The sequence below is a fragment of the Amblyraja radiata genome, chromosome 18, assembly GCF_010909765.2.
Source record: "Amblyraja radiata isolate CabotCenter1 chromosome 18, sAmbRad1.1.pri, whole genome shotgun sequence".
Classification (NCBI taxonomy): domain Eukaryota; kingdom Metazoa; phylum Chordata; class Chondrichthyes; order Rajiformes; family Rajidae; genus Amblyraja; species Amblyraja radiata.
This window is the reverse complement of record NC_045973.1, coordinates 35503332-35528012: the sequence shown is the minus strand read 5'-3', so window position 1 is coordinate 35528012 and position 24681 is coordinate 35503332. Positions and strand designations below refer to the sequence as shown.

The following is a 24681-nucleotide window of genomic DNA, read 5'->3' as shown; positions in this document are numbered from 1 at the left end:
TCAGAGGTACTATGTACAGCACCAAAATATTGAAGTCTTATAATGTATACATTTTTGTACTGGTACATTTTTGTTCGAGCAAATGGATTAAAAAAAAAAAAAATTAAAAGTGGAAATAAAGTCAATTTTTTTGTAATACATCTAACGGAGCAGAAAAGGGAGTTGAAAGGTGTACTAGTGGCCAGAGGACATAGGGTTATGGAGGAACTGAAGGAAATTAACATTAAGCAGGGAATGGTGTTGGGTAGACTGATGGGACTGAAGGCTCATAAATCCCCAGGGCCTGATGGTCTGCATCCCAGGGTACTTAAGGAAGTGGCTCTAGTAATCGTGGACGCATTGGTGACCATTTTCCAATGTTCTTTAAATTCAGGATCAGTTCCTGTGGATTGGAGGGTAGCTAATGTTATCTCACTTTTTAAGAAGGGCGGCAGAGAGAAAACACGGAATTATAGAGCAGTTAGCCTGCCATCGATGGTAGGGAAGATGCTGGAGACAATAATAAAACATGAAATTGTGGCACATTTGGATAGCAGTAGCAGGATCGGTCCGAGTCAGCATGGATTCACGAAGAGGAAATGCTTGACTAATCTTCTGGAATTTCTTGAGGATGTAACCAGGATAATGGACAAGGGAGAGCCAGTGGTTGTAGTGTACCTAGACTTTCGGAAAGCATTTGATAATGTCCAGCATAAGAGATTTGTGGGAAGAATTAGAGCACATGGTATTGGGGGTAGAGTGCTGACATGGATAGAAAATTGGTTGTCAGACAGGAAACAAAGGGTGGGAATTAACGGGTCCCTTTCAGAATGGCAGGCAGTGACTAGTGGGGTACCACAAGGCACGGTGCTGGGACCGCAGGTATTTACAATATCTATTAATGATTTGGCTGAAGGGATTAAAAGTAACATTAGCAAATTTGTAGATGACACAAAGCTGGGTGGCAGTGTGAACTGTGAGGAGGATGCTATGAGGATTCAGGGTGACTTGGACAGGTTGGGTGAGTGGGCAGATGCAGTTTAATGTGGATAAATGTGAGGTTATCCACTTTGGTGGCAAAAACAGGAAGGCAGATTATTATCTAAATGGTGTCAAGTTGGGAAAAGGGAAAGTACAACGGGATCTGGGGGTCCTTGTTCATCAGTCACTGAAAGTAAGCATGCAGGTACAGCAGGCAGTGAAGAAAGCGAATGGCATGTTGGCCTTCATAACAAGAGGAGTTGAGTGTAGGTGCAAAGAGGTCCTTCTGCATTTGTACAGGGCCCTAGTGAGACCACACCTGGAGTATTGTGTGCAATTTTGGTCTCCCAACTTGAGGAAGGACATTCTTGCCATTGAGAGAGTGCAGCGTAAATTCACCAGGTTAATTCCCGGGATGGCGGGACTTTCATATGTTGATAGATTGGAGTGGCTGGCCTTGTATACTCTGTAATTTAGAAGGATGAGAGGCGATCTTATTGAAACATAAAATTATTAAGGGTTTGGATATGCTAAAGGCAGGAAACATGTTCCCAATGTTAGGGGAGTCCAGAACCAGGGGCAATAGTTTAAGAATAAGTGGTAAGCCATTTCGAATGGAGATGAGAAAAAAATGTTTTCACACAGAGTTGTGAGTGTGTGGAATTCTCTGCCTCGGGGCGGTGGAGGCTGGTTCTCTGGATACTTTCAAGAGAGAGTTAGATAGAGCTCTTAGGGATAGGGGATATGGAGAGAAGGCAGGAACGGGGTACTGATTGTGCATGATCAGTCATGATCACATTGAATGGCAGTGCTGGCTCGAAGGGCCGAATGGCCTACTCTTGCACCTATTGTCTATTGAAATATATGTAATCCTATTGTATTCCTTAGCTCCAAAGAAAAAGAAGTGAAGTTTAAAATAGAGCGAGGAGCAAATTTGTTTTTTTCAGCCCTTGTTCATGAGGGGATGAATTTAGAAAAAGCAGAACATTGGATTAAATAGTTAAAATGAAGAAACATAATCAGCTATTAACGTAAGGGACTAATGTCAGTCAGGGAAGTCAGGTGAAGTAATTTGGTTTGTGAACAAATGCTGCACATTGGACATGCTGGCAATTCATTTCCTTGCATTTAGTTATTTTGGGTTCTAAATCCATGAACTACACGTTTAACCTATTTTAGGAAAAGTAATCTTTGTTATCAGAGGGAAAGTAAGTAATATAATGTATGTTGGTGTTAAAATCTAAGTGGCAGGTACTTTTGCAATTAGATGATGCAACTAATTGATGCAACTTGTGGCTCTATTGCATGATTGAGTGCTGGTGAATTTTATGGACCTCCTGTCTCCAGCACTGTAGCACACCAAGTTTAAGGTAATTCTGCAGGCCAATCTAAGGAAATTAACTACTTTTAAAAAATATATCATGTGATTCCTTTACCTTATAGTTGGAGATAGCAGTGCAACTGAGAGTGGGGATGAGGAGGTGTCACCATCAACTGTGTCATACACAGCAACGCAACACACACCGACTAGCATCACACTCACAGTCAACCGTGTGAAGAGAACCAAGGCAAAGAAGAGGAAGAGAAGTACAGAAAAATCAAAAAATGCCCCCAAAGCCAAAAAAATAAAGGTGGGTGTTTCAAAAAAGCACGTGCACTTTTGTCAGTACCTATTATTTTTTTCCGGGATTGCACCCAGAATATCTGAAAAGTGGTGATTTATGAAGAAAATATCAAACATCTAATTTAATCAAATGAGCAGAGCCTGTATTGTCAGCAAGTAGTCAAATAAATAACCAATGCAAGGCTTGCCATCATGAGTTGTTTTTATATTTACTAGAGAGAAGGAGATAGTGCTTTTGGAAGACTTGCTCTATAATATGCAGTTATTGAAACAGTTGATGGAACAATCATATATGTGTAGAATACATAAGTTACAGAAGCTTATTAGAAATAAAACTAAGATATATATCAGTGAATGGCAGTGCTGGCTCGAAGGGCCGAATGGCCTACTCCTGCACCTATTGTCTATTTGTCTGTAAAATGGAATTCAACTCAGACAAGTTCAAGATGTTGCATTTTGTTAAGTTATTGTGTCTCAAGAGTTTGAATAAGTTTTTTGAAGAAGTGACGAAGAAGATTGAGGGCTATGCGATAGACATTGTCTACACGGACTTTAGCAAGGCCTTGTAACTGGTTTGGAAAGTTGTATCTCATGGGATTTGGGATAAGTGAATACAAAATTGGCTAGGTTGTAATCAGAGGGTGGCATTGAATATAGCAGTATGAACATTGACTTCTCTAACTTCAAGTAATCCTTGCTTTCCCTCTCTCTTTAGCCCTCCCCCTTCCCAGTTCTCTGACTGTCTCCAACTTTTTATCTGTTTGCTTTGATGTTACCTTCTCCCAGCTAACAATGATCCATTCTACATTTTCCTCGATCTCCATTTCCTTTGACCTGTTTTCGCACCATCACACTTCCTTATCTCCCCCCCCCCCCCCCCCCCCCCCCCCCGACGTCAGTCTGAGTAAGCGTCTCGACCCGAAACATCAACCATTCCTTCTCTCCAGAGATACTGTCTGTCCCACTGAGTTACTCCATCATTTTGTGCCTATATTTGGTGGCAGTGAATAGTTGTTTTTCAGATTGGTTGCTGTGACCAGTGGTATGCCGCAGGGATTGTTGCTGGATCCACTCTTGTTTGTCATTATGTTAATCATTTGGATGAGAATATAGACGGCATGCTTTCTCAGCCTGCAGATGACACCAAAACTGGTGGTATATTGGACAGAGAAGAATTTACAATAGGATCTAGAGCAGGGGTCAGCAACCTTGTTGTACATAGGGGCCGGATCCCATGTCTGTGAGCGGTTGGAGGGCCGCATCAAATAAAGTTTATTTAATAAACCTTCACATTTATATATTTATTAATACAATGCGCTGTGAGGTTCAGGTCTGAGGGACGGGGACTTCCTGGCTCAGGGAGATCACATAACGGGGAGAGAGAGAGAGCGCCTGGGACGGAGCAGTCTGCATTCTGCCCAGTAGCTACCCGCCAACCACCACCTCCACTGGAGGAACTCTTCCCCCGCCCCAGCGGCACAGTCCTTTCACAGCCGCTTCCCATCTCACACAGTTGCAGGGTTGAAGGTGTGCCAGGTTCCGTGGAGCAGTCGCTACGAGAGTGGCATTGCTCGGCCAACTCCACTCCAGTGGACGGCCACTGTCCCTGCTGCCCCGGCGGAAAGCTGCTCCGTCTTCCCGCCCCGGGAACCGGACCTGAGTCCTGGTAGAATGTCGCCATCAGCAAACTGGACCTAGCCACCCAGCCAGAGAATGTAAATCACCTACCAGCAATGAAGGATGGACTTGGCTATCCCTCAGTACAGCAACATATTTCTTGATGTTATTGTACTGCGGGATAGCCAAGTCTATCTTGGCTAACAATCTAACCTTTGGCCTCCAAGACACTGATAAATACGCACCATACAGCCACACTAAGTGCAAAAACAGCGATTTAATTTTGTACATCCTATTAATACAATTTAACATAAGCATCCACTACAGTGGAATCAACATGGCTCACTGACGACGGTCCGATGTTCAGGCTAAGCGTAGTTTTGACGCACTCACAGTCTGCGCTTGTTCAAGGTCTGCCTTTTGCTGATACAAAAAAATAGTGGAACCGCGCCCACCAAAGTAGGTGTGGGGGGGGGAAATACTCCTGCTGGCCGGAATGGTTCCGGGGCGTGCTGAGCAGCAGGCACCACAGCCGCTGCAAATGTAACGTCACTTTTAGATCATAGGTACGGGGAAAAAAGTATACGACCACGATGACTGCCAAAAAAAAAACAACGCCTGCGGGCCGGATGATTTCCAGTTACGGGAAACATTTGGTCCGGAGGCCGTAGGTTGCCGACCCCTGATCTGGAGCAACTGTGAAATTGGGCCAAGGAATAGCAGATGGAATTTAACTCCAGCAAGTGCAAACTGTTGCATTTTAGTAAGATAAACCAGAGTAGGATTTGCACAATAAATGCAGTGCTCTGGGGAGCTTGTTCTAGTACATATAAGTATGTAGACCTCTGCAAGGGGCAACAAAGCCAAATGGTGATGAAGATGGCATTTGACATGTTTGTCTTCATTGGTCAGGGCATTATGTATAAAAGTTGGGAAGTCATGTTACAACTGAATAAGTCATAGGTGAAAACAAACGTAGAATATCTTGTGCAGTACTGGTCACTGTTGGGAGGATGTCATTGAATTGGAAAGGTTGTAGGAAAGATTCACAAGGATGTTACTGGGACTAGAGGGCTTGGGTTACTAGGATAGACAGGATATGAGGGGTATCGATAAATTGAATGGCCAGAGTCCCTTTCCCAGTGTAGGGGAGACTAAAACGAGAGCCCATGAGGTTATGGTGAGAGGGGAAAATTTTAAAAGGAACGTGAGGAGCTCATTTTTTTCACAAAGTGGGTGTGGGTATGAGGAACAAGCTGCCAGAGGAAGTCGTAGAGGCATTTCAGCAGGTACACAAGAAGGAAAGGGATATGGGCTATGCACAGACAATGGAATGGTCAGGTAAGCCACTTTGTTCGCATGGATGAGTTTTTCATGCTATTTAGCACTTAGACTCTATTAAATTCCACCTGAACGTTTTAATGGTGCCCTGATAGGTGCTACAATTGCTAACATAAACAATAGTTTAGCAGAATATTAAATAAACTTTACACAGATACTGCCTGATCTGAATGTTTCCAATATTTTTTGCTTTTATTTCAATTGAAAGTAAATAATTTATTGTGAAAGATTGAGATTGTCTATGGGACATAAACGCTTAGATAAGATAGGAATTGAGGCATAATTGTAGTCATGCAGCATGGAGACTCGTCCCAACTTGTCCATGCCAACAAAGATGCCCCATCTAAGCGAGTCACATTTGAACGCATTTGGCACTTAACCTTTCCTGTCCATATTGCTATCCAACCACCTCCTCTAGCAGCTCGTACCATATACCCACCACCCTCTGTGTGAAAAAGTTTCCCACTTCAGGTTCCTATTAAATCTTGCCCTTCTCACCTTAATCCTACGTCCTCTGGTTCTTGAATCCCGTACCATTCATTCTATACCCCTCATGATTTTATACACATCTAGAAGATCACTCCTCACCCTCTTGCGCTCCAAGGAGTAAAGTCCTAGCCTGCTCAACCTTTCCTGAAACCTCAGGCCCTCGAGTCTTGGCAACATCCTCGTAAATATTTTTACTCTAAAAGTGGCCTCACCAACATCTACAAGAAATAGCAATGAAGCCACAGTTTGTATTGTTAAAAGGTTTTTCAGCATTTCCAAAATTCCTGTGTGTGAGCAGATTAGATAGATAATTAATGAAGGATGATTGATTAATAAATCCACAATTCCACAATAACTACACTATGATTTTGTTGTTCATAGGCCTTTCGAGAAGGGTCCAGAAGATCTATGAGGATGAAGGTATGGCTCGAGAGGTTTATAATGTTAATGTTAGTGAGCAATTTTAGCTGAGTAATTCCCAGATTTAGTTCTTGATTCAGCAGGATTACTGGTCCACTACTGTTCACATATTTAGTATGCCATTTCATACATCCCATTCAGATACCTATTTTACAGTGGGTTTTAAACACTGGTTTGGAATATAAAGTTATTATGCCACTGAATACTGCCACAGCTACAGTGCCCTCCATAATGTTTGGGACAAAGACCCATCATTTATTTATTACAAATCTCAATTGTGGAGTACAGAGGCAAATAAATAAACGACGGGTATTTGTCCCAAACATTATGGAGGGCACTGTAATTCTCAATGGCAATCCTTTTTATAAATGTTATACTCCCATCTCAGATGTAGTAGGCATCTATGCTTGGTGTTGCAGCAATACATTAAGGAGAAGAAAGGCTAAGGAAATTAATTTGGCCTTTAAAGAACGGATAGCTTAATTACAAAGAATGATTTGAAGCCCAGAATTTTACATTTTATTTCAATGAATAAATATTTAAAGCAGAGGAACATGCAAGTCCACTGAGAGGGATTTGGGCAGTTGCTTTAGTTAATGATGATCCGGCAAAGATAAAAGAGCCAAGTGTGTAGGAAGGAACTGCAGATGCTGGTTGAAGATAAAATGCTGGAGTAACTCAGTGGGTTGCTGAGTAGGATCTGTCTGAAGAAGGGTCTCGACCCGAAATATCACCTATTCCCTTTCTCCAGAAATGCTGTTTGACCTGCTGAGCTACGCCAGCATTCTGTGTATCTAAAAGAGTCGTGATCTTTCTATAATAATGCTCCTGCCCACTTAGGAAACCTGAACGGAAACCTCTGGAATCTTTGCGCCCCACCCAAGGTTTCCGTGCAGTTCCCAGATGTTGCAGGTGGTTGCCGGAGGTTGCAGGTAGTGGAAGCAGGTAGGGAGACTGACAAAACCCTCCGGGAACCTCCAGGAACCGCACAGAAACCTTGGGTGGGGCGCAAATTCTCCAGAGGTTTCCGTTCAGGTTTCCTAAGTGGGACAGGGATGCTCTGAACTATTTTGATTTGTTCCAACTCTTTCAATGAGCAAGAAGATTTAGTTGAAGCTTGTCAGCCTTTCAATAATGGAAGTCCTCAAGTAATACCTTGTGCTCCACCGTGTAATGGAAATAACTTTTGGAGGGGAAAATGTAAAGCATGATTTTTCTGAGAAACTGCCACAATTCTGCAGATTAAAAGGACATATTCCAAAAGCAGCTATAAGATATTGGAAGAGTTTTAAAGCAGGTGATTGAGTTTAATCAATTTTCTTTTTAAATTAGAACTCACTGTCAGAAGCTCATGCATTGGATGAAAATACTGCAGAAGGTTGGGAGAACAGGATTCGACTCTGGACAGATCAATTTGAAGAATCTTTTGCAAATCAATACAGTGCAGATGTACAGAACCTCCTGGAACTGCATCGGTTAACCATGAAAGACTCTGTGGGTAAAAACGTTGTGTTGGACACTATTAATAAAACGGAACTAGCCTGTAACAACACAGTTCTTGGCTCTCAGATGCAGGTAAGAACAGAGGACTGACAAAGTGTTAGAAATGTTCGTCAAGCAACTGCAACTAGTATATAATTCTGAGAGTATGTTTTCAATTTTAACATGTTATACTGCCTTGTATGCACTTTTTAAAAACTAAATGTAATTTACTTTAATTTATTTTCGTCACATGCGTTTTGTGCTATTAAGCCATCAGACCTCCCAGTATAAACCGGAAAATAATAATGATGGCTTCAATGTTATGTTCCTCCTGTTGACAGCTACAACTTGGTAAAGTCACAAGAGTTCAGCGGCATCGCAAAATTTTGCGAGCAGCCAGAGACCTAACACCAGACATACTCGTTATTGAATACCGCGGGAAGGTGATGCTGCGGCAACAGTTTGAAGTCAATGGCCATTTCTTTAAAAGGTAGGAGAGTGTCGAGTGTGAGTAACACGCTGCTAACATAATGGTAACTGTGGAGGCTTGACCTTCCTGACTTAGTCAGTTTGGAAGAAGGCTACATTAATTTATGCTAACTAATAAGTGTATTTCCAAGATCTAAATAGCTATATCCCCTCAATTTGCCAGTCAAATGATTACATTGTTGGGTTCGCGCATTGGCTGATATGATTTACTATCTGCTCTATGTCAAGTTAGTTTCTCAGCTTCAAATTTCCGTCAAACAAAGAATAAAATTGATTCTACATCTTCGGTAGACAAAAATGCTGGAGAAACTCAGCGGGTGAGGCAGCATCTATGGAGAGAAGGAATAAGCGACGTTTCGAGTCGAGACCCTTCTCAAGACTGATGTGGGCGGGGAGGGGGGGAAAGAAAGGAAGAGGCGGAGACAGTAGGCTTGTGGGAGTGCTGGGGAGGGGAAGGAGGGAGAAAGCAAGGTCTACCTGAAATTGGAGAAGTCAATGTTCATACCGCTGGGGTATAAACTACCCAAGCGAAATATTAGGCGCTGTTCCTCCAATTTGCACTGGGCCTCACTCTGGCAATGGCGGATGTCCAGGACAGAAAGGTCGGATCGGAATGGGAGGAGGAGTTGAAGTGTTGAGCCACTGGGAGATTAGGTTGGTTATTGCGAACTGAGCGGAGATATTGGGCGAAGCGATTGCAAAGCCTGCGCCTGGTCTCGCCGATGTAGAGAAGTTGACATCTGGTACAGCGGATGCAGTAGATGGGGTTGGAGGAGGTGCAGGTGAACCTCTGCCTCAACTGGAAAGACTGCTTGGGTCCTTAGATGGAGTTGAGGGGGGAGGTAAAGTGACAAGTGTAGCATTTCCTGTGGTTACAAGGGAAAGTGCCAGGGTAGGGGGTGGTTTGGGTGGGAAGGGACGAATTGACCAGGGAGTTACGGAAGGAATGGTCTCTGCGGAAAGCAGAAAGGGGAGAAGATGGGAAGATGTGGCCAGTGGTGGAATCCCGTTGGAGGTGGCAAAAATGGCGGAGGATAATATGTTGTGGGGTGGAAGGTGAGGACAAGGGGGACTTGTTATGAGCAGGGGGATGGGGAGTAAGAGCGGAGCTGCGGGATATAGAGGAGACCCTGGTGAGAGCCTCATCTATAATAGAAGAGGGGAACCCCCGTTCCCTTTGGAATGAGGACATCTCTGATGCCCTGGTCTGGAACACCTCATTCTGGGTGCAGATGCAGCGTGGACGGAGGAATTGGGAGTAGGGGATAGAGCCCTTACAGGAAGCAGGGTGGGAAGAAGTGTAGTCCAGATAGCCATGAGAGTCAGTGGGTTTGTAGTCTCCAATTTCAGATAGTCCTTGCTTTCTCCCTCCTTCCCCTCCCCTTTCCAGCTCTCCCACAAGCCAACTTTCTCTGCCTCTTCATTTCTCTTTCCCGCCCCCGCCCCCCCGACATCAGTCTGAAGAAGAGTCTCGACCCGAAACATCGCCTATTCCTTCTCTCCAATGATGCTGCCTCACCAGCTGAGTATCTCCAACATTTTTACCTTTGATTTTTCCAGCATCTGCAGTTCTTTCTTAAACACTACATCTTACATAGTTTGGTTTAGTATCAGTTTCAGTTTAATTTATTGTCACATGTACCTCGGTACAGTGAAAAGCTTTTGTTGCACCTATCCAGTCAGCAGAAAGACAATACATGATTACAATCGATCCATTTACAGTGTAGATACATGGTAAGGGCACTGTTAAAGCATGATAGAGATTTGAGAGAACAGGCCCTTCGGCCCACCATGTCTGTGCCGACCAGCGATCCCTGTACACTAGCACTATCCTACACACTGGGGACAAACCTGTACATCTTGGACTGTGGGAGGAAACCGGAGCACCCGAGGAAAACCCATGCGGTCATGGAGAGAACGAACAAACTCTGTACAGACTGCACCTATAGTCGAGATCGAACCCAGGTCTCTGGCGCTGTAAGACAACCACCACTGTGCCACCTGTTCGGATCAATAACCAGGCCATATGTGATATTGGATGCTGGATCAGATTTGGATGTTTTAACTATTCCCTCCCCCTCTGATTGAATATACTATCGATATTCATTATGTGGTCTTGCATATAAAAAACAGTCTCTTAGATAAGTAGAGCTCTTATTGAGAGAATTAAGGGGATTGCATTTGTCACTTTGGTTTACAGACCCTATCCCTTTGTGCTCTTCTACTCAAAATTCAATGAGGTGGAGATGTGTGTTGATGCCCGGACGTTCGGGAATGACGCTCGGTTCATTAGAAGGTCGTGTGCCCCCAATGCAGAGGTTAGTCTTTTCTATTTATGTGTACATTTATTTACTTTAACTTTATACTTGTATGATTGACAAAAAATCATTTTGGTGTAGTTAAAAATTATCCTTGGCCATTATCCATAATATATGGATCGCACTTCTATTCACGCATTGTATTAAATTTACAATGCATAAGATCTATTGCTGCTACTTCACATAAATCTTGTATTAATGTCAGGGTTTGACCCAAACAGTGATTCAGTCAATTAGTATTTATGATGAGTTTACATAATTAAATTATGCACGACACAACCATTCTGTGGCAAAATTAAAATTATTCGCAAGTAATAATTTTAACAGTTAATGAATGTAGGTTCTGTTTACAATGAGTAAGCAGGAGGACTACCTCGCGTCTTAGGGTTTCGGCCCGAAACATTGCCTATTTCCTTCGCTCCATAGATGCTGCCTCACCCGCTGAGTTTCTCCAGCATTTTTGTCTACCGTCTTATTTATCAAGTTCAGAGACAGGTAGCAGCAACTTTTTGATAAGGGAACAGGATGAATTGACAAGAAACAAGGAACTGCAGATGCTGGTTTTCCAAAAATTAGACACAAAGTGCTGGAGTAACTCAACAGGTCAGGTGGCATCTCTGGAGAACATGGATAGGTGATGTTTTCAGGTCGGACCCTTCTTCAGACTGATTGTAAGAAAGCTGCAAGAAAGGAGGGGCAGGACAAAGCCTGGCAAGTAATGTGGATACAGGTAAGGGGGTGTTATGATAGACAGATGGTTGGGCAAAGGCCAGAGATGAAAAGACAGAAAGTGTGAGACGAAAGGTTTGAAGAGTTGCAAAATATGAATAGGAGTGGAAGGGGAGGGGGGAAATGGGTGTGTGTCCAGGTGGGGTTAGGGGGGTGGGAGGAATGTTGTTTTTTGTTGTTACCTAAAATGGGAGATTTCAATGTTCATACTGTTGGGGTGTAAGCTACCCAAGCAGAATATGAGGTGCATGTCCTCCAGTTTGCCTGTGGCCTCACTCTGGCAATGGAGGAGGCCCAGGAAAGAAAGGTCAGTATGGGAATTGGAGGAGCAGTTAACATTGTTAGCAACCGGGAGATCCCGTAGACCTTGGCGGGCCGTTGGCATGCGTTCAGTGAAACTGTCACTAAGTCTGCGCTTGGTCTCACTAATGTACAGGAGGCCACAACAGGAACTTCATATGCAATAAATGAGGTTAAAGGAGGCGCTTGTGAATGTCTGTCTCATCTGTAAGGATTGCTATGGTCCCTGGATGGAGATGAGGGAGGAGGTATAGGGACAAGTGTTACATCTCCTGAAGTTGCAGTGGAATGTAGCTGGGGAGATGGTAGTTTGGGTGGGAAGGGATGAGTGAACCAAGGAGTTGTAGAGGGAGCGGTCTCTGTGGAAGGTGGGGAGGGGTGTGACAGGAAGATATGGCTGATGGTGGGATCACATTGGAGGTGACAGAAATGTTAGAGGATGATGTGTTGGATGCAGAGGCTGGTGAGGTAAAAGGTATATATCAGGGGAACTCTATCCTTGTTCCGTCTAGGAGGACGGGGAACAAGAGCAGAACTATGGGACACAGATAAAACACAGGTGAGAGATTCATCTACAAAGCAAGGGGAAGCCATGTTTACTAAAGAAAGACGACTTTGGATGTCCTAGAATGAAAGCCTCATCTTGAGAGCTGAAGTGATGGAAAAATTGAGAGTAGGGAATAGTATCTTTGTAAGAGGCAGAATGGGAGGAGGTGTAGTTCAGGTAATTGTGGGAGTTGGTAGTAGATGTCATTCATTAGTCTGTCTCTTCTGATGGAGACAGAGAGATCAAGAAAGGGGAGAGAGGTGTCAGAGATAGTCCAAGTGATATTGCCGGCAGGATGGAAGTAAGTGGTAAAGTTAATTAAATCAATTACTTCTGCATGGGTGTTGAGAGTTGGGGGATGGTGCCAGTATACGTTTGGACAAGGACATTTCGACGTAACCAACAAAAAGGCAGTCATAGCTGGGCCCCATGAGAGTGCCCATTGCTGCACTTTAGCTTGAAGAAAGTGAGAGGAGTCAAAAGATAAGTTGTTGAGGGTGAGGACAAGTTCCGCAAGGCGGAGAAAAGTGTTAGTAGACAGAAATTAATTGGGTCTCTGTTCTGAGAATGCATATAAAACGCTGCCAGTTTGCAGCCTAAGGTCTTTGTCGAAGATCACAATTGTAAATGAACTCTACAGGATCAGTCCACTGATTTCCACTGTTGAAAATCCATGCGCAAGGTTATTAGTAACAGCTCCTTATTTGCAGTGTTTTATAGTGTTTGCATGTTCACATGATCAATTATAGAGGCTAAGTACTATAAATAGACAACTTTGATAGTTACATAAAATTGGCACACTTAAATAGATTTTTTTTTGTGTTGTGGAATGCATTTCCATTCTGAGCTAAGTATTGTATTCTCTAGTTCAAAAATGAGAAAATATGGTAGACAATAGACAATAGGTGCAGGAGTAGGCCATTCGGCCCTTCGAGCCAGCACCGCCATTCAATGTGATCATGACTGATCATCCACAATCAGTACCCCTCATCCACCATCAATATGGCAATGCCTTGCAGCTAAAAAAATATCCTCTTCCACCTGTTTCATTTTATTTCTTTGCTTAAGCAGTCCTTAAGCAACACCAATTTAATTGCTCAGAGATCCATAAGTATGTGTATAAACTTTGTCTTGATTTTAGTCTTCCTGAAGAGTTTAATTATTTTTGACACTTCGGCACAACCAGTTCTGTTTTCCAACTGCAGCCTCAGAAATGTAATGTAAATAAGTAAAACTATGCCTTTCAAGAGATTTAATTCAATTAGTCTTTTAAACGTCACAGACTCAAGGTTTAAAATTTGGCCTGCCTTAGGACAAGTTTCCTCCCCTACCTTGCCAGACAGCCAGCTGGCCGGCCGACTGACTTGCTCCAATCTTAAGTGTTCACAGGAAATGGAATGCAGCACCTATGATTGTTTTTTTACCATGCGGCAGGCCAAACAATTACCCTGTCTTCCAAAAGTTGATTCATGGCAAGGCACCACGTGTTGGGTTCATATCAATGCTTCTCTGCAGTTTTCTGGAGTCTCCACACTAAAATCCATCATGTAAAGAATTCTGATTTCAACTCCTCATTTGGACTCCTGGATGTACTGAAGTTACGTATGTGGGGAAGAAGATGGAGCATAATTCTAGGAAATATGAGCTTCAATTTGCTTCAAATATGAGTTTCAATATTTTAGTTATAGCTGGTGGGCGGTAAACGTGTATGTGTAGAAGGCTCTTAGTCCGTTGGTTCACGAAATACAAGTAAACGTGTAGGAATATCAAGAAATTAGGATGTTAAATTGGTTTGTTTGCCTTAATTCCAGGAACAAATGTATAGAAAGACTCGCTGTAGTTATAAAGAAGTTTGCTGACAACAAAAGTTTTGTGTGCAATTTTGGTCTTCATGTTTATATAATAATGTTTGGCTTGGAAGTGTTAATTGTTGGAATCACTGGATTGTGTCTTGACATGAGCTAGTTGAGTTGTTGAATAAGTTCGACCTATGCAAGGTGTAATTTAGAAGAACGTGAGATGACCGTGTTCCGACACAGTGGGATTTGAGAAAGGTTGGCAGGATGGAAGCTGAGAGACAAGAGAGACTACAGGTGCTGGAGCTTGGAGCAAAAAACAAATTACTGGAGGAACTCAAGCAGCAGATTGAGGAAAATGGACAGTCAACGTTTCGGGATGTGGCCTGTAATATGGACTTGGTCCATTTTCCTCCACAGATGCTGCCTGACCCCCCCCCCCCCCCCCCCCCCCCCCCCCGAGTTCTTCCAGCAGTGTGCTAGATGCTCAGAAACTGTTTCATGCAGCGAGGTGTCATAACCTAGTTACTGGATTCAAAGTTTGAATTGAGAGATCTGAAATTAGGGCTTTCTTTACTCAGTGTGTTGTGAGGCTTGGCATTCTCTACCCCAGAGAGTTGTTATGTTTAGTTGTTGAGTATATGCAAGTGTTTGATAGACATTTAGACACTAATGCAATCTACTAATGTGGGATTCAGTAACAAATAAACAGGATTAATCAAAATCTTCTTGAAAAACAGGTAGATTGAGCAGTGACATGGCTTTCACCTTATTTGATTCTTACATTCTTATCTGAAACCTATGCTACATTTCATGCCCACTGTTCTGTGAACTTAAACCTTGGAGATCCACATTGTTTTTAGTACGAAATGTATTAAAGATCGTGTAGGTTCAAAGCCAAAAATCCACTTCCTCTCGGAAGAAGTATCTCTCATTAGTGTACAAACCAACCCGTGCTAACATTAATTTTTATCCTTAGTAAAAAGAAGACTGAGTGCCTTTCTGACTCTTTCCCAATGAGAAATAAGTTTAGTTGCGTGAGATCTCTCTTGATATTTAAGAAGCTGTAAGTTTTGAATTACTTTTATTCCTCTTTAGCTGTCAACTAATGTATTAGGGAAACATCCATACCAGCTTGTAAACCTTTTATGTTAAGTCATAGACATTAACCTCTTCAGTGGAATAAGGATTTTGGAATAAATAGTCTCTTCAGAAGTGACATTTCTCATTTGGGCTCATCTGCCTTTTAGTTTAGTTTCAAGCATGGAAACTGGCCTAGTTTAAACATAATTTAATCATGTACTTTGTATGTTCCTTTGCTTTTACCTGCTGTTGTTAACAAGAATATGCATAGGTAATGTAGTCAGTTATGGTGCAGCCGCATATGTTTGATCACTGAAACCAAAAATTGCAGTTTGTTAGCACATAGTGTGGCTGAAACATCTGAACAGACGTGTAAAATACTTAAAATGGGTTTAACCTATTTAAGAATCTGAAAAGATAAAAGCTTACGTACTATATCCCCCAGGTACGGCACATGATTGCTGATGGAATGATTCACCTTTGTATATATGCCATCACAAACATCCCAAAGGACAATGAGGTGACGATTGGCTTTGACTATGAATACAGTAGCTGGTAAGTGTGATGAGGAATATATAGGTTTATTAAAATGTTTAACAAAAAATTAGAAACAATATTATAGAAAAAAATATTATTGAAAGGACTGACGCAAAATGCTGGAGATACTCATCAGGACAGGCAGCATCTCTGGAGAGAAGAAATGGGTGACGTTTCGGGTCGAGACCCTTCTTCAGACCTGAATCTTCAGATCTGAAGAAGGGTCTCGACCCGAAACGTCACCCATTCCTTCTCTCCAGAGATGCTGCCTGTCCCGCTGAGTTATTGTAGGATTTTGTGTCTACCTTCGATTTAAACTACCATCTGCAGTTCTTTCCTACACATTATTGCAAGGACTTGCAGCCCAGAGACTGTAATGAGTATTTAATTCCCTCATCGCCACTCGCTCATAAACGGTGCAAATATAGAGTTAATGACAATATTTAAATCAAACGATGTTTGTGTGCAGAAGAGGTAGTGGACTGGGTGTGGGATGGAGTCGGGTGTCAGAGGCAAGGAAGATCAGAGGGAGGAACAAATCACATCCTGCATGTCCAAGGAAGAATAGTTTGCCAGCTGGAGAAGGAGGATAATGAGGAAACTGCAGATGCTGGTTTTCCAAGTGAAAACAGAAAATGCTGGAGTAACTCAGCGGGTCAGGCAGTATCTCTGGAGAATATGGATAGGCCACGTTTTGCGTCGGGACCGTTCTTCAAATTAAAGTCCATCAGTCTGAAGAAGGGTCCCGACCCGAAACGTCGCCTATCCATGTTCTCCAGGGATGCTGCCTGACCTGCTGAGTTAATCCAGCAATTAGTGCCTTTGTTGAGGATAATGAGGAAGTACTTTTAAGCAGCATATCTGACAAAAGGGCAACATTTCTAAATAGGTAGTAGAAGAAAATTTTGCAACTAGAATTCCAATAATCCAGCATCCATTTATCTGGAATTCTGATGGTTCCACATCTGGCTCACACTAAATCCCAGAATGCGAGCCAGAGGTCAACAGTATAAGTTGGGTGTGTATCTAGAGCCAGGATCCAGCAAGGACCAGTGCAGAGATTTATGTGCCTTTGAAGTTCAGCCATGTTCTTATCAAATGGTGGAGCTGGCTAGAGGAGGCATGTGACCTACTCCAGCTACATAGATGTGTAACTGCTTGGCTGCTGGAATTCCTCAAACCTTTCTGTGGCTGTGAAGTCTTCCTGTTTTTGTGACCTCTCTCAAACTTGTAACTTACTTAACATCCCTGATTAGTACAGAGAATTTATGCATCTTCATTGGAGTAGTATAACGTATGTGAAATATGTGCAGGAAAAAATGGTTAAATATATTCAATTGTTAATGATTTGCACCTCAAAATGATAGATACATTTAATCATTTTTTAAATTCTTTTACTTCATAATAGTAAATATAAGGTTGACTGTGCCTGTCACAAGGGGAACCAGAATTGTCCTGTACAGAAACATAACCAGGGATCGATGGAGCCCCCATTAGGCGCAGAGACACGGCGGAGAAAAGCCAGGCGGAAAGAATGGGAGATGGAGTCTGAGCTCAATCAGGGCTCTGATGAAAATAGCAGTCAGCAACAGGAGGAAGCGGCAGAACCTAAAGACCAACAGGAGTTACCTGCACAAAATCCAGCAAGTGACAGTGAGGTATGGACACACATGCTAAGGAAAGTAACTGGTGCAGTAGAGTTTGTCCAGATATATGTGAAGTACATTTGATCATTTTTATCCATCTGCATCTAAAACAGTGACAAACTACTTTTGTTTTTCTTTACTAATTTTGTGTAACAATTGAAAATGAAAAGTAAGATACCAACATAATTACAGACTAAAAGAGGGGATAAGTATATCAAGGCAAAACATTTTTGAAGTATATTTGTGCAAAATTAGTCTAATGTAAAAACCACCGATTAATTTTCTGTTGACTCAATTGCTGATCATCAAGTTAGACTTTTTAACTTTGTAAAATAGTTTGATTGTACAACCATTTTTTTCTCCCCTTTCCCCTGATGCACATGTCATAGGCAATGCTAGCATTATTGCCCATTCCTAATTGGACCTTAACTAAGGAAACTGTTATGAATCAGAATATTTGTCGTCTTTGCATGCAATCATCCAGCAATACAGATTCTGGCCACTTGGTAAGGTTGAGTTATTAGCTCAGGGTCCATGACCTTAAAGTATAGGAGAGTAATAGTTAGTGGAGTTACACCCAGTATCCATGCCGATATTTATTCCTCGGTAAGTATTGGAAGTAATCGTGCTGATTTCTGTAATAACTTGACGTTTCTTGCTGCTACACCTTGAAAATCCTTAATAATTAGCATTTAGAGCAAGTTTTTTGTGACAAATATGATGTGTGTAGTTACACTACATTAACTTTATTAAGATTCCTCTAGATGAATAATAAAATTCTTCTGATTTTATGAATTAAATCGGTCGAATCAATAATTAATATATCTATACTGTGCGTACGATGCAGAAAGAGATAACTACGGTTGTATAGGTTTAACTAAATGGTTATAAAACAGTGACAACTTCAACTCAAGATGACTTCAACTCAAAAACTAACAGGTTTATGAGTTGCTGCTTGTTTTTTTTAAAAATGTGAGGAGGAGAAAAGGGTAAATAATTCAAGCAAAAGCTAACAATTTAGTGGTTGGGTTCTTTTATGATGTCACAAGGCAAGGCTGTGACATAAGTAATATCATTATGGGAGTAAAATATTAGTTTATATTTTACTGATAGCGTTGAGAAACATCGCATTAGTTTTGCAATTGTGTTGCTGGCAGTTTTTAAGTGCAGCACAACTCACTGTGTCACCTAATCCTCTGTAAATAGGAAGGTCCTGGAGAAGGAGATCAAATAAAAGTTGAAGAAGAAAACGAAGAGTCAGAAATGGATGAACAACTCCGTGCCTTAGCACAGAATAAACTGGTAAGGGACATTCAGAGAAATATAAATTTGAGGTGAAGAATTTCTCAGCAACTGGAACTCTTGCAACCATATGATACGTCTAGCAAGCAGTGCAATGGCACCTACAGGTGTAGGGAAAATAATTTGTTCATTTAGAAGGAATAATGTTTTCAAAAAACATAATGGTCATTTGATATGGAGAAAGAAAGATCACCTATGCAGGCTACTTACTGTATTTGGGAAAGTGAAAAGTATAAAAATAAGATGCTTTTGCATCGGACAAAATGTGTGACCGGAAAATAATAGCTTGTAAAATCATATACAGGTCCACCACCGATTTTCCGGCACCCTTTGTTCCAGAGCCTTTCTGGATTATCCATTTTGATGGGCCAACAGAGGTTATGGCCTCCGTGAGGAGACCAACAATACTGGAACGGTCCTCCTAGGCCGCCGTGGGGCCGAGATACTGGCCCGCAAATTCTGCCTCGGAAGTCAATTTTGGGAACGATCCGCCGGCTTCATCGGGCTGGAGTTCCAGAGCCCTGGCCACGGGGCAAATCGCCGATCGGCGTGGAAGTCCCAATGAGATTGAGATCGGCCGCCTTACCTGGCCAATGCGATAGATTTACGGGGGTCATCTGGGGGGGAGGGGGGGGGGGTTTCAATTGTGCTCTCATGATTTGTTGTGGACTAAAGGAGATTTTTGCAGAGTTGCTGGTGAATCGGTGGTGGACCGGCTGTATAATGACTCCTAACATTACTGAAAACAGTCACTGCTGGCTGCACTGCTGTAGATGATGGGAGTGTTTTAACTCGGCCAAAACTATTTCAGTGACAAGGAAACTTGCACAGTGTTCTACAAATTAAGTGCCCATACATTTGAAGTACAGAGTGCTGACTATAACTTGAAGGTAGACAAAAATGCTGGAGAAACTCAGTGGGTGAGGCAGCATCTGTGGAGTGAAGGAAATAGGAAATGTTTCGGATCGAGGCCCTTCTTCAGACTCAAGGCTATTTATAGATCAGTGTACTTGTGAATTTGGCCAAGTCTTTTGTCTCAAATCTTTTGATCAAAATATCTTTTATACAAATACAAATTGAGGAACCAATCAATGCCTGTATAAATATGATGATCAGTTTCTCAACTTTAGTGTCATTTGGTCTCCTGTTGAGTACAGTTCACTAACACAGCTCCACTTCTATGTTTCAAATGTTTACACTACTTTTAGATTTCAATACAAATCAATTTTTCTATTGCTAGATATCTTTTCCATTTAGGTAGTTCCATACTTTAATGTTTAGTAATGCATTCTGATGATTTTAGGACATATTTATGTTTATATGCGGGAGTATATTACAGGGTACGGAGGAGAGGATCATAGTGACATCCATGTTTTATGTTATCTCTGGGAAGCCTCAGCCCTTTCCCTTTCAGATCATGAAGACATGGTGAAAACAGTTTATAATGGCTCCAATTTAACGCTGGTAATACATCAGATAGATTTTTTTCTAAGAATGATTCCACTAAAATAGATTTTGCAGTTGGTTATTTGTTGACCTTAGTTAAGCAAATATGTGAATGGTGTATTATTCTCATTACCACCAATCAGTCAATGGTGATGTATCTTTTCTGGTTTGTTGACCTCAATTGAAGGCTCAAGTGTGTTGATGATGCAATTTGGGTATCTCCATTCCTAAGTCTATCCCTTATTCCAAAAGGCAACGGCCGCATCTAGTTATCCTGAGAAGGAAATAGATGCTTGTCAGCCTATTCTGAGAACATTAACATACAGTTGTTGAAGTTGCATATGAAGGATTGTGCCAAGGATGTTAGAAACAGTTCATGAGCTTTTGTCTCCTTCTGGTGATAGACCGCATCTCAGGTTTATTGAATATATTTTCACATCCTGCCATTGGTGGCATTTGAACTCTCAAACTCCAGTCTGCTATTTAAGGACCTGGCCAACACAGTACTGACTGTTTAGCAAGCTCTTTCTAATCCAGACCTACCTTCTACTTTTTGCAATAAAGGGAGCTGTTGCTATGGTCAGACTACATCAGTTGTATGTAACATTATCCAAACGCTTCTTGTGTTGGAATCCGTCTACATTGTATTCAGCCCATCTAGACCCTGGCAACAGAACCTTGCTGAACAGGTGTCAGCATGTGATGGCATTTCTTTCTGCTGATGAATACAAAAAAAATGTGCTGAAATTGTGATTGTACAATCCTCACTTGTGTTGACATACCATTTCATTGCAATTATTATGCATTGTGTGCTGTTATTAAACTTTCCAAGAACTAATTCCAAATTAGTTTTAGCAGAATTAAACTGATTTGCAGGAAGGTAAAATGCCGTATATACTGAAAATATTTGAGGAAAAATAGCTATCTACATGAGTGACAACATCCATCACAAGACCACAGATTCCTATAGCTACCCTGACTATATCTCTTTGGTGTATGGAGTTTAATTAATTTAATTGCACCATTTTATAATGTGAATAAATTCATTCATTCATTCACTTACTTCATTCACTTACTTCATTCATTCATGAAATTGAGGGCCTAAACTATATGTATCCATAAGACAGTCAATTAAACATTGTCACTAATGCCAGCCTGTTGTAGAGTAATAAGTCTTTAACAGCTAATCTCGGAGCTGCCTGCGAAAACTTAGCGGGAAAAAGTGCTCCGACCGCGGGACATAGGTACTCACGGTAAAGTGAAGCCGCGGTCTCAATTAATAAGCAGCCGCTTCGCGAACGCGGAGCCGCGGATCATCTCCGCGGGCGGGCGGGGGGGGGGGGGGGAGGCTGTACATAGTGCCGTCTGTGGCGGTCGTTTTCAGACCCCGACAACGGGGAAAAAACGGAGGGATATCGATCGCTATTTATAGGCTTCCATTGCAGTGAGAAATGGTCAGATATCCCTCCGTTTTTTCCCCGTTGTCGGGGTCTGAAAACGACCGCTATAGACGGCACTATGTACAGCTTCCCCCCTCCCCTGCCCGCCCGCGGAGATGATCCGCGGCTCCACGTTCGCGAAGCGGCTGCTTATTAATTGAGACCGCGGCTTCACTTTACTGCGAGTACCTATGTCCCGCGATCGGAGCACTTTTTCCCAGTAAGTTTTCGCAGGCAGCTCCGAGATTAGCTGTTAAAGACTTATTACTCTACAACAGGCTGGCATTAGTGACAATGTTTAATTGACTGTCTTATGGATACATATAGTTTAGGCCCTCAATTTCATGAATGAATGAAGTAAGTGAATGAATGAAGTAAATGAATGAATGAATGAATTTATTCACATTATAAAATGGTGCAATTAAATTAATTAAACTCCATACAGATAGATTTTCATAAATTCAGACTTTAGATCTTACCTTTTAGTTAGAGTTGGTCCCTGGCTGTCTAAATCTTTGTGTTCCAGGACCTCAGCAGGGACTTTGCTTTCAAGGCTTTCTTGCACTTTAATCCACTTCGCAGCACTTTCTTCAGCCTTTTTAATGCTTTTCCCACTAAATACAATTACCTGCTGCAAGTTTCCATGGCATTTATTCCACGGGACAACAAATCGGAATCACCAGTAAAACAGGCATCTGTGAAGCCCTCTTAGCCATTTTGTGTGCTAGCCTGAAGCAAAGCGCGTGATTGGCCAACTGGCAGACAAATCAATGTTAAACGTGCTTTGATTGGACTAAAAATTACCCAAAAATTTTCAGGTTTTTCTCTAATTTAATAAAAATGTGCAAGTCTTCTTCATATTGAGTTTCAGGGGTGATTTATATAATTTTTTTTACACAATATGTGAAAATTTCATGTAGTTTGGTGACTTGGGTCACGAAATCCCATTTCTAGACACATTTTTGATGCTCGGCCCACAGCCTATTCAGATAACTTCCACTATCTGTATTCTGTCTCTAAATTTCCCTCATCAACCTGTCAACCAGAAGACGCATAAACAGGAAAGCAGTGAAGCAGTGGACCTTCATTTCTTCTGTTTTTTCAAGCTTTGAATCTTCTAGGTAAGAAACTTGTTTTCAAACTATGACATTATTTTTATTGTTCCTTTGTTAAAAGCTAAGATTATTTTGTTGTTTTTATTGCTTTATTATGCTTTGGTGAGTTGTGGTGTCGTCGGTCCGGGGCTGTTGATTAGCCCAGCAGGAGTTGAGCTGGAGTTGGTGCTTCTTCTCCGCGCTGGCTGTGAGCCTGAGGCCGCTGGTGTCGTCGGTCACAACCAACGCGGGGAAGAAGCGCCAACCTCAACTCAACTCCCACCGGGCCAACCAACAGCCCCGGACCGACGACACCAGCGGCCCCAGGCCCACAGTCAGTGCAGAGAAGAAGCACCAACACCAGCCCAACCCCGCTCCCCGACAGGCCGGGGACCACCAGCGGTCAAACCCCACTCCCCCGGCGCCGGTGAAAGCCGAGCACCAGCCATACACACAAAGCACTGCAGTAACTCAGCCTCCGCCCCGCGACGGCTGCAAGCCCGGCCCGGCACCTCTGGCCGCCCCCAGACAGGGACGAGACACCCGGGAGGGGACGGAGACGGGACGGCCCAGCAGCAACTCAACAGTCCCGAGGCCGACACCGACCACGGACGAGCACGATCTCGCTCACTCACCAAAGCAATAAAAACGACAAAATAATCTTAGCTTTTAACAAAGGAACAATAAATATAACTATTTCATAGTTTGAAAGCAGTATTTTCTTACCTAGAAGAATCAAGGTTGGAAAAAACGGAAGAAATGAAGGTCCACTGCTTCACTGCTTTCCAGGGGTGTTTATGCAGTGACCTTTGACCTGGGCATGCGCAGTCGGAATACCGAACTCGCTTATTGATGAATGAATTCCCATTCAAAACAGTAATTCTGTTTCTCTATCCACAATGCTACCTGAACTGCTGAATGTTTTGTTTTCTGATTTTACACCAGACAGACTTCCAGAAATGCAGGTTTCTGATTTTCAGAACTTTTAGATTAGAAAGCTCTTTCCTTTGAAGAACACAAACTTAATAAATGATGTGGTACTGTGCAGGGCAGATAAAGCGACACAATTTCTCTTGATGTGACCAGAGGTCCGAAACAAAGATAATTGTCCACTTGCTATGTAAGATTTCAAACTTATTTTGCATTCCTTACAAATATGTTTATCCCTAGAATGAAGAAGTGGCTGAGTAAACTAATCTAAATTGTTTACTGATTACCTGCCCTTTAGTAAAGCATGGTTAAGATGTTCTTACTTGTGAGGGATTACTTCCATGCATTATACTTCAAATGTTTGTGTTACAATGGTGATTTGCCTTGGGCAAGATGAATCTGCTGGATATTGCATATATTCAGTTATGTTGCAGCTTTACTGCACTGTATTATTGCATAAATTATATAGGATGATATTACTTAAAATTGAGTTTGACATGTACTCCTCCAACTAGTAATGTAGTAAATGTGTAAAATACTAATGGTTCTGTAAAACTCAAATTATTTCCTCATATTCTTGCAATTCGATACCAGCTCAGTTACGCCCCTGTCCCACTTAGGAAACCTGAACGGAAACCTGAACGGAAACCTCTGGAGACTTTGCGCCCCACCCAAGGTTTCCGTGCGGTTCCCGGAGGTTTTTGTCAGTCTCCCTAATGGTCGAAAGTGGTTTCCGCTTCTTCTGTGTTCCGGCGATTATTTCAAAAAATTCAAAACCAGCCGCGACTAAAAATAGGTTGCCGTTTTAAAAATCGGTAATTTTTTAGTCGAAGCCGATTGCGATGCTAGTTGAAGGTGGTTGAGACCTTCCACTAGTTGCAACCTCCGGCAACCACCTGCAACTTCCGGCAACCAGTAAGACAGTGGTCTTACCTTCCACTACCTGCAACCACCTGCAACCTCCGGCAACCACCTTCAACTAGCATCGCAACTGGCTTCGAGTAAAAAATTACCGATTTTTAAAACGGCAACCTATTTTTAGTCGCGGCCGGCTTTGAATTTTTTGAAATAATCGCCGGAACATAGAAGAAG

The 24681-nt window shown here is 42.2% G+C and overlaps 1 protein-coding gene across 9 annotated transcripts in view; it reads left to right on the top strand.

Annotated features, from left to right (window-relative positions):
* Nucleotides 1-24681, top strand: part of setd5 (SET domain containing 5) — a 145722-nt gene that overhangs the window by 82686 nt on the left and 38355 nt on the right. For all 9 annotated transcript variants that reach the window (XM_033037122.1, XM_033037121.1, XM_033037115.1 and 6 more), the window contains 8 exons: nucleotides 2404-2591; nucleotides 6413-6451; nucleotides 7784-8026; nucleotides 8275-8423; nucleotides 10623-10740; nucleotides 15641-15750; nucleotides 17141-17390; nucleotides 18585-18680. In XM_033037122.1, the coding sequence (XP_032893013.1) occupies nucleotides 2404-2591; nucleotides 6413-6451; nucleotides 7784-8026; nucleotides 8275-8423; nucleotides 10623-10740; nucleotides 15641-15750; nucleotides 17141-17390; nucleotides 18585-18680 (1193 nt within the window). The remainder of the gene's footprint in view (nucleotides 1-2403; nucleotides 2592-6412; nucleotides 6452-7783; nucleotides 8027-8274; nucleotides 8424-10622; nucleotides 10741-15640; nucleotides 15751-17140; nucleotides 17391-18584; nucleotides 18681-24681) is intronic.